The sequence below is a fragment of the Zeus faber genome (genome assembly GCF_960531495.2).
Source record: "Zeus faber genome assembly, chromosome: 4".
NCBI lineage: Eukaryota > Metazoa > Chordata > Actinopteri > Zeiformes > Zeidae > Zeus > Zeus faber.
In genome coordinates this window covers 8,745,703-8,757,511 of record NC_137191.1, presented here as the reverse complement: position 1 = coordinate 8,757,511, position 11,809 = coordinate 8,745,703, and the positions used below count along the sequence as shown (strand labels likewise).

Below are 11,809 nucleotides of genomic sequence, written 5' to 3'. Positions count from 1 at the left end.
TTTGTCACACACATACACACACGGTCGTACATATATGCAGTGATTCGTGCTTTCCGCGCTTCTCTGCCAAAATACACTTTTTTTTTTGAGAGAGAGAGAGCGAGAGAATACGTCGAAAAGGTTTCCCGGGAGCCTCGGCTCGCGTTCGCCCACGGGGATAAATAATTACGAAGGACTGGACGAGAACCGCACCCACTCAACTCAGGGCCAAACGACGCGTCCGCCCCTCGAAGAGTCGCAGAGGCGAACGGATCGTTTCACCGAAGACACGCGTCAAGAAACGAGTCTGAATCAAGGAGTCGAACCAGTCGGGCTGTCAGGCGTGAAGCCCGGAGCCAACCTCAGCTCGCCAACCTCAGCTCACCAACGTCAGCTCGCCAACGTCAGCTCACCAACCTCAGCTCACCAACCTCAGCTCACCAACGTCAGCTCACCAACCTCAGCTCACCAACGTCAGCTCACCAACGTCAGCTCACCAACCTCAGCTCACCAACCTCAGCTCACCAACCTCAGCTCACCAACGTCAGCTCACCAACCTCAGCTCACCAACCTCACTGGCGTTCTCCAGCCGGAGGAGCACGGCGTAAAACCAGCTACAAAATCGAGCACAGCAGCGAGGTCTCTCTTTTTGAAAAAGAAGAAGATAAAAAAAAAAAAAAATATTCATAACGATATATTAATTTCTGCATAAATTAAAAATAATAATAATAATAATAATTCTCCTTCTGTGATTGGCCATTTCAGCTCGCCGCTAGCTGCCGGTTATGCCGCATTCGAGTCCCGTCGGAGAGTCGGGGAAATACGAGCTCTGAACTCGGGAGTACAAGTTCAAGTCGGCTCCACCGACTTCGCCGTCTTGGGAATAGCGTGCAGCAGTTTACAGGCACAACGAGGAAAGGAACGTTTACATAATAAGGCCCGAGGGAAAACAAATACAGCTGAACTCAAGTTACCTTCGTAGGCCGGAGGTTTTTCAAACTTGGGGTCTTGACCCCCACACGGGGCCCGTGGGACATTTTGACCGATGTGTTGTTCTCTGATTGATGAACATTTGTCCTTTCGAAATCATCAATTCGCTGCTCCTTCCACGCTGTGTTAAAATCAAAGTATTTGAATAAAAATCACATAAATCACATAAAAAAACAGGCTGATAACCCCTGGCATAATATAACTCCAGATAAACTAATGTATATCATGTGTAATATTACTTAATGTAACACAACTTAATATAGTGTAATAATTACTCTCATGTATGAATGAATACCTACATCACATATTTATTCATATTTATCTTTTTTATTTAATAATACAACTATTGAAAGAAAAGTCCTCCGTCAAGTTTCTGCTGTTATTATTTTTTTTTCTTTTGTAGGATTATTTAAATATTATGTCAAAATTTGCCGTTAACCAATTTACTCTCTCATGACCCCAAATCATACATTTCTTCAAAACAATGCGCTATCCAGTCCCATCCTATCTGATATGATATATACGATAACCACATAATAAATAGTATATGTAGTGTTTTGATGCCCTATTTTCAGTACATACTTACTGTCAAGGATAAGTATGACAAAGATTGACGATCGTAAATGTTACCGTTAAACTGTAGATTTAAAGTATTTGTCGCCACCAAGTGGCCCAATAAAGGGCATTGCGGTGTGTAAAGAAGCGCTAAGTACAATTCAAATATTTAGGTGCGGCAAAGTAACACGACAGCTACTGTAGTCCAGCTTTTATTTTCTTTCTTTTTACAACCACGCTTTAATCTCTTTCATTCCGACCTAATTAAACAAACACAAATGCCACAATCTGTACATTAACAAAGAAAAGCTTAAATGAAATTGTTGAATTCGAAGTCCATTAGGGATAAGGGCTTCTTAATTCACTTCTAAATTCAAGATTTATAAATGAAAGCCTATACTGGCAAATTATAGATACGTATGTTGATCCAAGGCACTCACAAGGAATCTAATCTTGCCTTTTAATGCCTTTATTAAAACATGGCAGTTATTCCATTATATATATATATATATATATATATATATATATATAAGCAAACTGCTCAGGACCTCAACAGCCTTCCTCACGGGGCCGTGTATAACATTGTATTCCTGGCGAGTGCCTTGGATCAACATCTCTGGGACTTCTATCCCGTTATTCCAAGGAGCAAATCATTTATTCATGACATAACATTATATTAAGGTACACGCCACTAATCCAACGGAATAATGGCCAGATCGGTCAAATTTAAACAGAATCATTGAAACAGTCCACATCTAAACCCTGACAGAGATGTCCTCCTGACAACACACACAACGGCGATGAGGGGTGAAAAAGGGAACATCTGGGAACATCAGGATCCATCTGATGTTGTTGTTGTTTTTTGGGTCATCCTGGCTTTGGTCGTGGAGGCAGGCGAACACAGCTCGGAAGGCACGTCTCTCCGTCGTCTCCTCACGACCCGACCGTCGTCATGGCCTCGGCGACTGAAACAACAAACAACGAACAGAACTTTGGGTTTTTGTGTCGGGGCGTGGTCTCGCCAGTGAGCCGCAGGGGGAACAATGTTGTTTCCATAGAATCTGAATTGGTGGAATGGTCACGTGTCGTTTCCACGCTTCCAACAATTTCTGCGCGCGTCAGAAAAACAAGGGTGAGATTCAAACATGTTGTTTTTTTTGTGTTTGAACATCAAGATCTGGATCAAATGTCCGTTCCACCATCCCGGGTTCTACGCAGAGTCCTAAGGAAATCTCTGTTTTGTGTAAATCTCCTTATGTCTCAGGTCTTTACCTTCACAACTGTACTATTACATCACTGAGCAGCTTTTTACAGCCCACACAGACTCTGCAGACAGAGGCAGAAATGCAAACCATGTGATCAGGGCCCAAATCTGGGGAATATTCTGGTGAAGTGAAAAGTGAACGTTGATAACCTATGAAGTACAGGTACTCCTCACTTAACGACCTACCCGTTTAACGACCATTGGGATTTAGGACCAGCTCTCTGATCAGACTGTCTTGTACGCTGCCTACCACACCGCGGCGTCTCAGTGTCAAGGATTTGCGCACTATATACACTATATATCAATATACACTATATATACTATAAACACTGTAGATACTATATACAGTATATACACTGTATACATCTCATCACCGTTCTCAGTCTCATTCCCGCAGTCTGTCAGTATTCACCACGCTAGGGTTCGCAATTGCCACGCCCCCTTACCGTGACGCCACGGGTTCTCGCTTATCGACCAATTCGCTCAACGACCTGGTCCGAGGAACGGAACTCGGTCGTTAAGTGAGGCGTACCTGTAATACATTAGACCCCACAGTCCTACTGTAAATTGCATCCTACATGAATTCACGAAGACCAATATAATCTCCAGCTCTCAATGTTTTTCCCTGTATTATGTGGATAGCTTCGTTACATTCCCCGAGACTAAAAAACATATATAAAAAAATGATAATAAATACAGACAGGGCATAAATCCTTTCTTACCCGGTCCCTCCATTTGGGACGCCGCCTCCTCACCCTCTTGTGCGAAACCTATGGATCCTTCCCCGGCCCCTTGGAGGTCGGCTGGTAGGGCCACTGCCTCCTCCGCATCGGCCAATGAGTGGCAGGAGTGACAGGGTCCGCTTCCCTTCACTGGTGCTGGCTCCACGGCGGCCGGGAGGATCTCCGCGTCCGATCCGGGACACGCTGCTGCCGCCAGCTGGTCGGCTTCCCCTAGCCAAGTTGCTGCCTCGGGCACCGGCTCCGTCACAGCAACGGCCTCCCCCGCCCCCGATGTTTCTTCTGCCGCCTCGTCCGCCTCAACCGTCTCTGCGGGGACAGGAGCCTCGACAAGGAGCGTTTCCTCCGCCGGGGCGACTCGCTCGGTGTGAGCCGCTTCCTCCGCCGGGGTGGTCTCGGATGGGGCCCCTGGGAGCGGGGCGTCAGCCTCCGCCACCTCCTCCAGCGAGGGAGCTAAAACCGCCGCCTCTTCGGGAGCCACTTCCCCCTCCTCTGCAGCAACAGCAGCGGGCGTCTCCCCCGTACTCACCTCCTCCACACACGGGATGTCCTTTTCTTCCATTACCGCTGCGGGGGCATCGGCAGCATCGGCGGCAGCAGCAGCAGCAGCCCCCGCCGACCCGGGCCTTTCCTCGTCGGCCACAGCTCCATCAGCTTCATTGGGAGTCGTCTCCGCTTCTTCTTCTTCTTCCGCCACAACCGTCGCCGTCTCCTCGCCGTCCCCCGAAACCTTCGCGTCCGGTCCCAGAACCTCGACCCCGGGCGCCCCCGTCCCGTGTTCTTCCGTTTGCCGCGCAGCAGCGCTCACTCCGCCGGCCTCGGCCACGGAGGCCGCAGCGATCTCACCTGTGGAACCAGCCAGGACCTTCACAGCAGCGAGGCGGCCTGGAAGACACTCTGGAGGGGGACACGGGGGTGGAAGACGATGCCATTGAGACAAAAGGGAAATCTGGATCGATCCCTAAAATATCTGCCACGCCGCAGGGAATTGAATATTTAAACTGCATTGTGCAGTGAAGAGTCCTACCTCATGAATGGGATGTGCTGATGTACTGGGTATAAAAAGGGTGTGGGCTGTTTTGCATACATGTTAGTTGGCCCAGACCTCACCAACAGGTATAAAAACTCTACATCTGCCAAACATCCCTTGGAAAACTAAATGGGAGTCCATGTTCCTCGTAGTGACGGAGCACAACTCAGGCCCGAGACCATAATTTCACGTCATCATAATTCAAAACATTCATATCGATTAGGAATTTAACATCAGCAGTTATTGAAGTTACATTACCTGACTAAACATGGCATTTAACTCACGACCCATGAGGACAAGCGCAAAGAAGAATATTATATTACAATCTTCAAGCAGTTAGTCAAGATTTTATTTTTGAAGTTATAAAAAGATGTAAACGGCGGCATGCACGTAAATTTTATTTTTTTTAATGCCTTTGTTAAAAGCTTGTTGAACGGGACGTGCCACATGTCTGATACTGCAGCCAAGCAGTCACCGCCTCAAGGCCTCCATCCCCTGACAAGGCCACTTCCACACATCGTAGTGATTGAATAATGACTTTGTGCAGATAAAGAATTGCAGGCATTGCGTACCCGCGGCTCCATTTCTGTGTAAAAACGAGAATAGCTTTGGATGGCAAAGAGAAAAAAAACCCAGTAAACAAGCAGTTCTACAGGGAAAGGCGGATCTAAATTTAAATGAAGGGATTCCACAAATAAATAGCTTTAAGATACTCAGTTACTTTACACAGCACCAAGGTTGCAAGCCACAGACGAGGAAGGGAGCAGGAGCACATCACCAACTGCAGTAAAGAGGATTCAATGTAGATTTTCCATTGCACACAATTTGAAATAAATGCAATTTAGACAAACACAAACTGCAACTTCTTTATTGAATAACTTGGAATTCCCTTATTTACTAGTGCTTTTCATTTCAACACACGACCAAGTGTGAACAAGTACAAAATCTCCAAAAAGGGGCCAAGAGGGGAACAGTGAGAGTGACAAATGATTCCACGGCCGACGGGTCAGGCATCAACGCCAACGTTGGACAATTTAACAAAATGTGTCGTGATTTTTATTTTTACTTAAGAACGCGGTTGCTTTGGCCTGTGCTGCATATGCAAGTGAAGTGACAAGACCAACAAATGAGTTAAATAAAGCAGGTGCAGACTGGCGGAGGCTGGCCTGGGATTCAATTCGTTTCAAGTCTGACCTCAAGCACAGGAGTCAGGCTCGTACGCTGCAAGTCTCCGATTGGATTAGCAGAGCGTTGGAGCGGACAGCGACTCGCTACCTGTTGTTGATCAAGAAGGATTAGACAGCGATTGTGTAATAAGGGACCAGGTTGTGCCAATGGCAGCCGTGGGTGCATGAGAGCAAACCCCTCCCCCCCAGTGCTTAAAGTCAGGATTTGGCAGCTGGACCCCAGGAGTTGCACGGCTCTCCACTTAGAGCCAACGTCAACGATATCCCCAATGTCAATTTAAGGTTCACCATTTATTCACATCCTTTATGATCGTCCCCAATTACCACACCACTGTTAATTCCTTCTCAGATCCCTTCCATTTAAGTGTGTGTGTTTTTAAACTAGAGAAAAACAAGGAGCTACTGCAGCAAGGTGTAGGTCACTTTCCGGTCACTAAGATAGTAGAGGGAACACAGATACGCTCCCATTGGCATAGAACTATAACCTGTCTGAAGCAAGAACAATGCTCACTGGTCAAACACATAAAGCATTATTATATGGGAACACATGGCATTTTCTCTTGGTTAAGACAGTCAAAACTATGCTAAATGCACAAGATGTAACAATAGTTATTTATAAAAAACAAGGTGTGGGTTTGCATCCTGATTTAAAGAGCACTTTGAGAGTTTTTTTTTTTTTTGTTTGTTTTTTTAAAACAGACGCAAATGAAGAAATTTGTGTGATCTATTAAAAAATCCAAAACGTCAATACCCAAGATAGCATAGTTGGTCAGGCTCCTACAGACAAATATTTAACCAAAAGGATAACAGCATGGTCTTATTTGCAGATTATTGAACAAACTTTTTTTCATGAAACTGGATATGGGCTTCATTCAAAACAGGAAAAAAAAAAAAAAAAAAAAAAAAAAAAAAAAAAAGTGGAACTGGAACAGGTATGCAATCCCACTGGAGTAACATAATGCCATTTTTGGGGTCAACCAGTCCACTCTGTTTGGGCACAAAAAAGAGGTACACGACACACAGCTACCTACTCCACAACCGCTCCTTCCTGGGCGAAGGCCTCAGGCTGCCGCCGCAGGAAGAGCCGCGGCTTCAGCCTCAGGAGCTGCGGGTTCAGGGGAAGGGCTCTCATCTACTACGGCCGTACCCGCACTCTGCGCTGGGGTGACTTCAGCCGCTACGTCCTCCACAGCGAGCGCCGGCTCCTCTGCCACCGCCGCCGGCTCCTCCGCGGCGGCCTCCTCTGCCGGCACGTCCGCCTCCGACGCCGCCGCCGCCTCCGACGCCTCTTCCACCTCCTCAGCGGACGCCGCGGCAACGTCCGTCACGGAGAGTTCGGCGGCGAGCTCCGCCACGGGTTCCGCCGTCGGAGCCTCCTCCTGGGGTTCCGCGGGGGCAGCGAGCGACTCTGGAACCGGCTCAGCGGCGGGCGCTGCCTCCTGCACGGCAGCAGCCTCGGCTGGGGCGACCGCGGCCTCCGCTGCCTTGGCTACTGGAACAGCAACAGAGATTAAGTGCTCGGGAAGATGATTAAAGCAGCCCCTAAAAGATTTGTAATCCTGATAAAAATACGTTTGTCAGAAGCAGGTTTCTTTAAAGCATATGGTTTGTGACACTGGCGGCACCGAGGTCGTTTCTGCATGAATACAACCAACGTGTCCATCGGACACGTTGGTTGTAATTGGTTGTAAAACGTTGGTACACTAATCAGCTGTGGGTGAAAAGTTAAAAACGGAGGTCAAACAGTTACGGTAATCCTCTCAAATCCGTCGCTCGACCTCAACAGATCTTGCCCAGCTTTGGAGAATCGATGACCTGTCCCAAATTAAGGAGGCCGCAAGCTTTATTTTGACTCATGCAATTGCATTAAGCATGTGGAGCAAAGGCATTTTAAATACTTATACTCTTTAGAAACTTGCAGATTAAAAAAAACACTCCTAAAAATAAGTGAACGTCAGGGGTGCGAACCCAGGGCGAAGCCATGAAGAGCTTGAATCTGGATTTTTCAGTAAAAAAATAAAAATAAAAAATAAAAGTTGATAATATACAAATAATATAATGTACAAATCCAACATAACCCCAACCCCTGTTAAACGGGTGAGTCTCATAATAACAACAACAACACAGCCTGTTCCGCAGGCCCCAAACTGCCTCCATTGACAAATCCACCACCGACATAAACCAGATTTGACAGGCCAGATTAACCCATTGAAAGTGCCCATTCTAGCTTGTTTGGTATGTGGCTGCTGCGGCCCCAGCGAGCGACGGCCCGAGATGCAGAGTTTCTAACGTCTCTTCCCAGCAGCCAACTGGGAACCCACTGTTGGTTTTACCACAATTCCCCCGTTTTTTGTTTGGTTTTTTTTCCCCCCGCTTCTATACTGTAAGGGAAACACTGCGACACCCTCTGAGCTGTAACTACGAGGAAGGGATTACAGCATGCGATGCAAGTGTGGGCCACAGCACGTTGCAGGGAACAAAACACTGGTGGTTTTTTGTGTAAAGCATACACGACGGACACTCACCCTTTGTCTTGGAACCCATGTCAGCAAGTCTGTCATTATACCTCTCACTGTCGCCGTTGATCGTCTTATAGGCCTGTCAGGGGTGGAGGGAGACGGGGAATTAACATACAACAAACTCACTTTACCCACATGGATATTCAAAAGGAAAACAACAGATAGAGCAAGATTTGTTCTTAAAATGCACAGACAAGGGATACCACCGTGAAAAAGTGGTGGTAAATAACGGAACCAGTCGGGGAGATACCTACATAGACCACGGCAGCAGTGAGACCCCCGCCACACAGGACAAAGTAAGTCATGTTGGTGGAGCCCCCGGGGATTCCATAGGACATGAGCCGTGCGGGAGCCACTGATAAGAGAGCACAGTGCAATGGGTTCGAGCATTTGTTAACGGCCACACAAAAAAAAAAAAGTAATTAAAAAAAAAAAAAAAAAAAAAAAGGTTATTCACATGCCTAAAATCATCAAATCGCGCATTTTGTCGGATCAGGGTCGCACCCACACCGGTCGATTGAGCACAGGACCGTAGTTTATTTTAAACATAAAAAGGTGACAATCTAACCCAGTTCTAACGTTCTTAGTCTGCGAAACGGTCAAGATGCACGACGACGCAGCTTTCTGGTCGTCCATTTTGAGAGAGTCCAAACCCTCCAAAAACACTCCTACAACCTCATCAGTCATTATTCATTTCAAGAAATATTGGGTTGGGTATTGGGTATTATTTTGATTGGGTTGGACGGGATTTCAAAGCAAAATACACTTAAAAAGAGGGAGAGGTTCCCAAATGTGAGTCCCTCTCGCCCCTTGGCCTGAACCTCTCTGGGTGGCCTGCGCAACACAAAGGAAAAACAACACTCATAATTCCGCCTCCCAATTTCGCCCCGCTCCCCCTGAAAACGCCCCCCCCCCCTTCGACTGGGACCGGACGCCGAGCGCCGTGTTCCGTTCGGGTGGACATGTTTCTATCCCTTAATCCAGTTACACAATAAACCCCGTCACATTTTGTCTCGGGAGGAGATGGAAAGATTTAGCGGCAGCCAAACCAAACAGTGAAATGTTCTTGTAATTATGTCCCCCCCCCCCCCCCCGTGTAAACACACACACACACACACACACACACACACACACACACACACACACACACACACACACACACACACACACACACACACACACACACACACACACACACACACACACACACACACACACACACACACACACACACACAAGAAACAGTGGCTTCCTGCTCAGATCTTCAGAGATGCATCTAAATAAATGACATGAATTATCCGAGCCGGGTCTCTAGAGGTCCAACACGATCAATCAGCCTCTTAATTCTCACGCCACACGTGACAGGAGGCAGCGACTACACCGTGTCACCAACAATCAGGGCAGCGCGATGTGACGTGAGAGACGAGGAGCCGCCGCCGCAGCTGCAGCTGCTGCTGCTGCTTTGGGGGACGTGACACAACAACATGCAGCTCGTGCAGAGTGTCAAGGTTTAGTGGATTGCCAGTGGTGCATGCAGGGGAGGACAGAAATGACTAATCTCTTCTCAGAATCAGACACACACTGACACACACTGACAAACATCCACACGGAGGTGCGGACGTACGACTTAAGACAGAACAAATGAGCTTTGGCTTATGCTCTCGCAGCCTTGAAGGGACATCATTTGCCGACTCACGAGAACGCGGCTCCAAGGACAATGGGCGGTTTGGGGTCAGATTCACATTTCCTGGAAAAGAAATCCAGTTGATTTGAAAAGTGTGTTCAAAACGACAGCTCGCTGTACATCAAAACAGAAACGGACGGCTTCAGCTGGATGCGTGCATTTCAAAAGGTATCGAACCTGGATCCGGAATAGGTATCACTTAAATTGAGGAAAAGAATTCATAAAATAAAAACTCCTTGGAATTAACCAAATATCAGTTATGTCAGTGCTTGATTAAAAACATTGAAATATTTTAAATGCTATCACCAACTAAATGACCTTTTGTCTATGAACTCCAGAGAGCGGCACCTCTCTTTAAGGGAAAACAGAAAAACAAGAGACTAAAAGACCTTTCACGCCTCCCACGCGCGGCTTCCAAAACGGCTGAGTCGGCGTGGAAACCCCGAAGGAGCTCATCAGTGGGTTTCAGCTCTTACTTGACAGTCTCTGGACACGGGCCTTGTCATTCACTGAAACGACGGCATTCATGTCGGCCGACGGGAGCGCTGCAGGTACGATCTGGCCGCACACAGAGCCTCCTTTGCCTCATTTCGGCCCTGACACAGCAGTGGCGGCGGCGGCGGCCCTGCACGAGGCCAAGTCCAGGATATTTATAACGGTAATCAGTTAATCCCTGCGCCGGGGTTAGGGGAGAGTCGAAAACGGACACAAACACACAAAATGGCTGCCCGTGCGTCCACAACACATGCCGGCGTGTCGCTGGAATGTGAATAGAAGGAGGAGGTAGAGGCAGAGAGAATAAAAGATGGAGGAGGGTTAGACCGGGCTGCCTGCAGGGCACCGTGTGTGTTACGTCACACACACACACACACACACACACACACACACACACACACACACACACACACACACACACACACACACACACACACACACACACACACACACACACACACACACACTTTATTTTGTTAGAATTCCTCTGAAATGGGGGATAATTGATCTCAGTAACTTGACGACTGACTCGTAATGAAACACCTTGCCACAGGGACATCTCATCTTTTGGAGTATTATATAAATGACTGGGTCCAAACATTATACCTCGATGGAAGCCTCAGAGACTGTAACAGATTGTGCAGAACTGCTTGTTCCCAAAACGAGGACACACCCCTCTGAGTGAGGGACGGGGTGATCAACTCCCAACACTGAGTTCCTACTTTTCAGTTCGTTTGAAAAAGCAAAATTATTCGCAAAATACGGGAAACTACGACGCGCTAATGCGGATGTATTTGCTTGGCACATGAACCAAACGCGCGACTCCACTTCGGGAAGGGGAATCAGGAATCCCTCAACAGAAAGACACACCCACGGCGTAAACACTGACTTCTCTGACCTGAACGGTAAACAACGAGGAGAAACAACCGGTTCCAATTATTTGAGGTTAACTGACTTTTGTTTGTTTGTTTTGTTTTAAGTCATTGAGTCGTAGCCCTGAGCCAATTCACCCCAAATGTTTGGGGCAAAACTCACCCTTTCCGTCGGATGGCTTGGTTGCCCTCCGTGCCAGTGGGCCCAGTCTCTGCAACATGCGTCTGCAGAACATTTTGAGTTGTTGTTGTTGTTGTTTTTTTTTGTTTTGTTTTGTTTTGTTTCTTTTATATCGATATGGAAGAGAAGTTGCGGTGCGTCGGTCGGGAGTTTCTGCCGGAGCTTGACGGAGCTGAGCAGCGCGCTCGCACGGAGAGAAAGAGAGAGAGAGACGCACTGAGCCGCATCCATCCAGGGAATAAACCCGAGACCCCTCCCTATAAATAAGCTGCGTCACCAGCGCGTCGCTCGGTCCACCAAGTGTGCAAGTGTA

The 11,809-nt window shown here is 47.5% G+C and overlaps 1 protein-coding gene across 2 annotated transcripts; it reads right to left on the bottom strand.

The window, feature by feature from the left end:
• Positions 1-5,410: 5,410 nt before the first annotated feature.
• On the bottom strand, positions 5,411-11,677 carry LOC307229252 (uncharacterized protein). 2 transcript variants are annotated; one of them, XM_079999200.1, is made up of 4 exons: positions 11,479-11,677; positions 8,519-8,619; positions 8,271-8,343; positions 5,411-7,237 (listed from the first exon to the last, which is right to left on the bottom strand). In XM_079999200.1, exons 1-4 carry the CDS (start codon positions 11,549-11,551, stop codon positions 6,807-6,809), a joined length of 678 nt encoding a protein of 225 aa, XP_079855326.1. In that variant the 5' UTR covers positions 11,552-11,677; the 3' UTR covers positions 5,411-6,806. The 2 variants fall into 2 exon arrangements, with proteins under 2 accessions (XP_079855326.1, XP_079855327.1); XM_079999201.1 differs by having other exon boundaries at positions 5,411-7,234.
• Between the last annotated feature and the right edge of the window lie 132 nt (positions 11,678-11,809).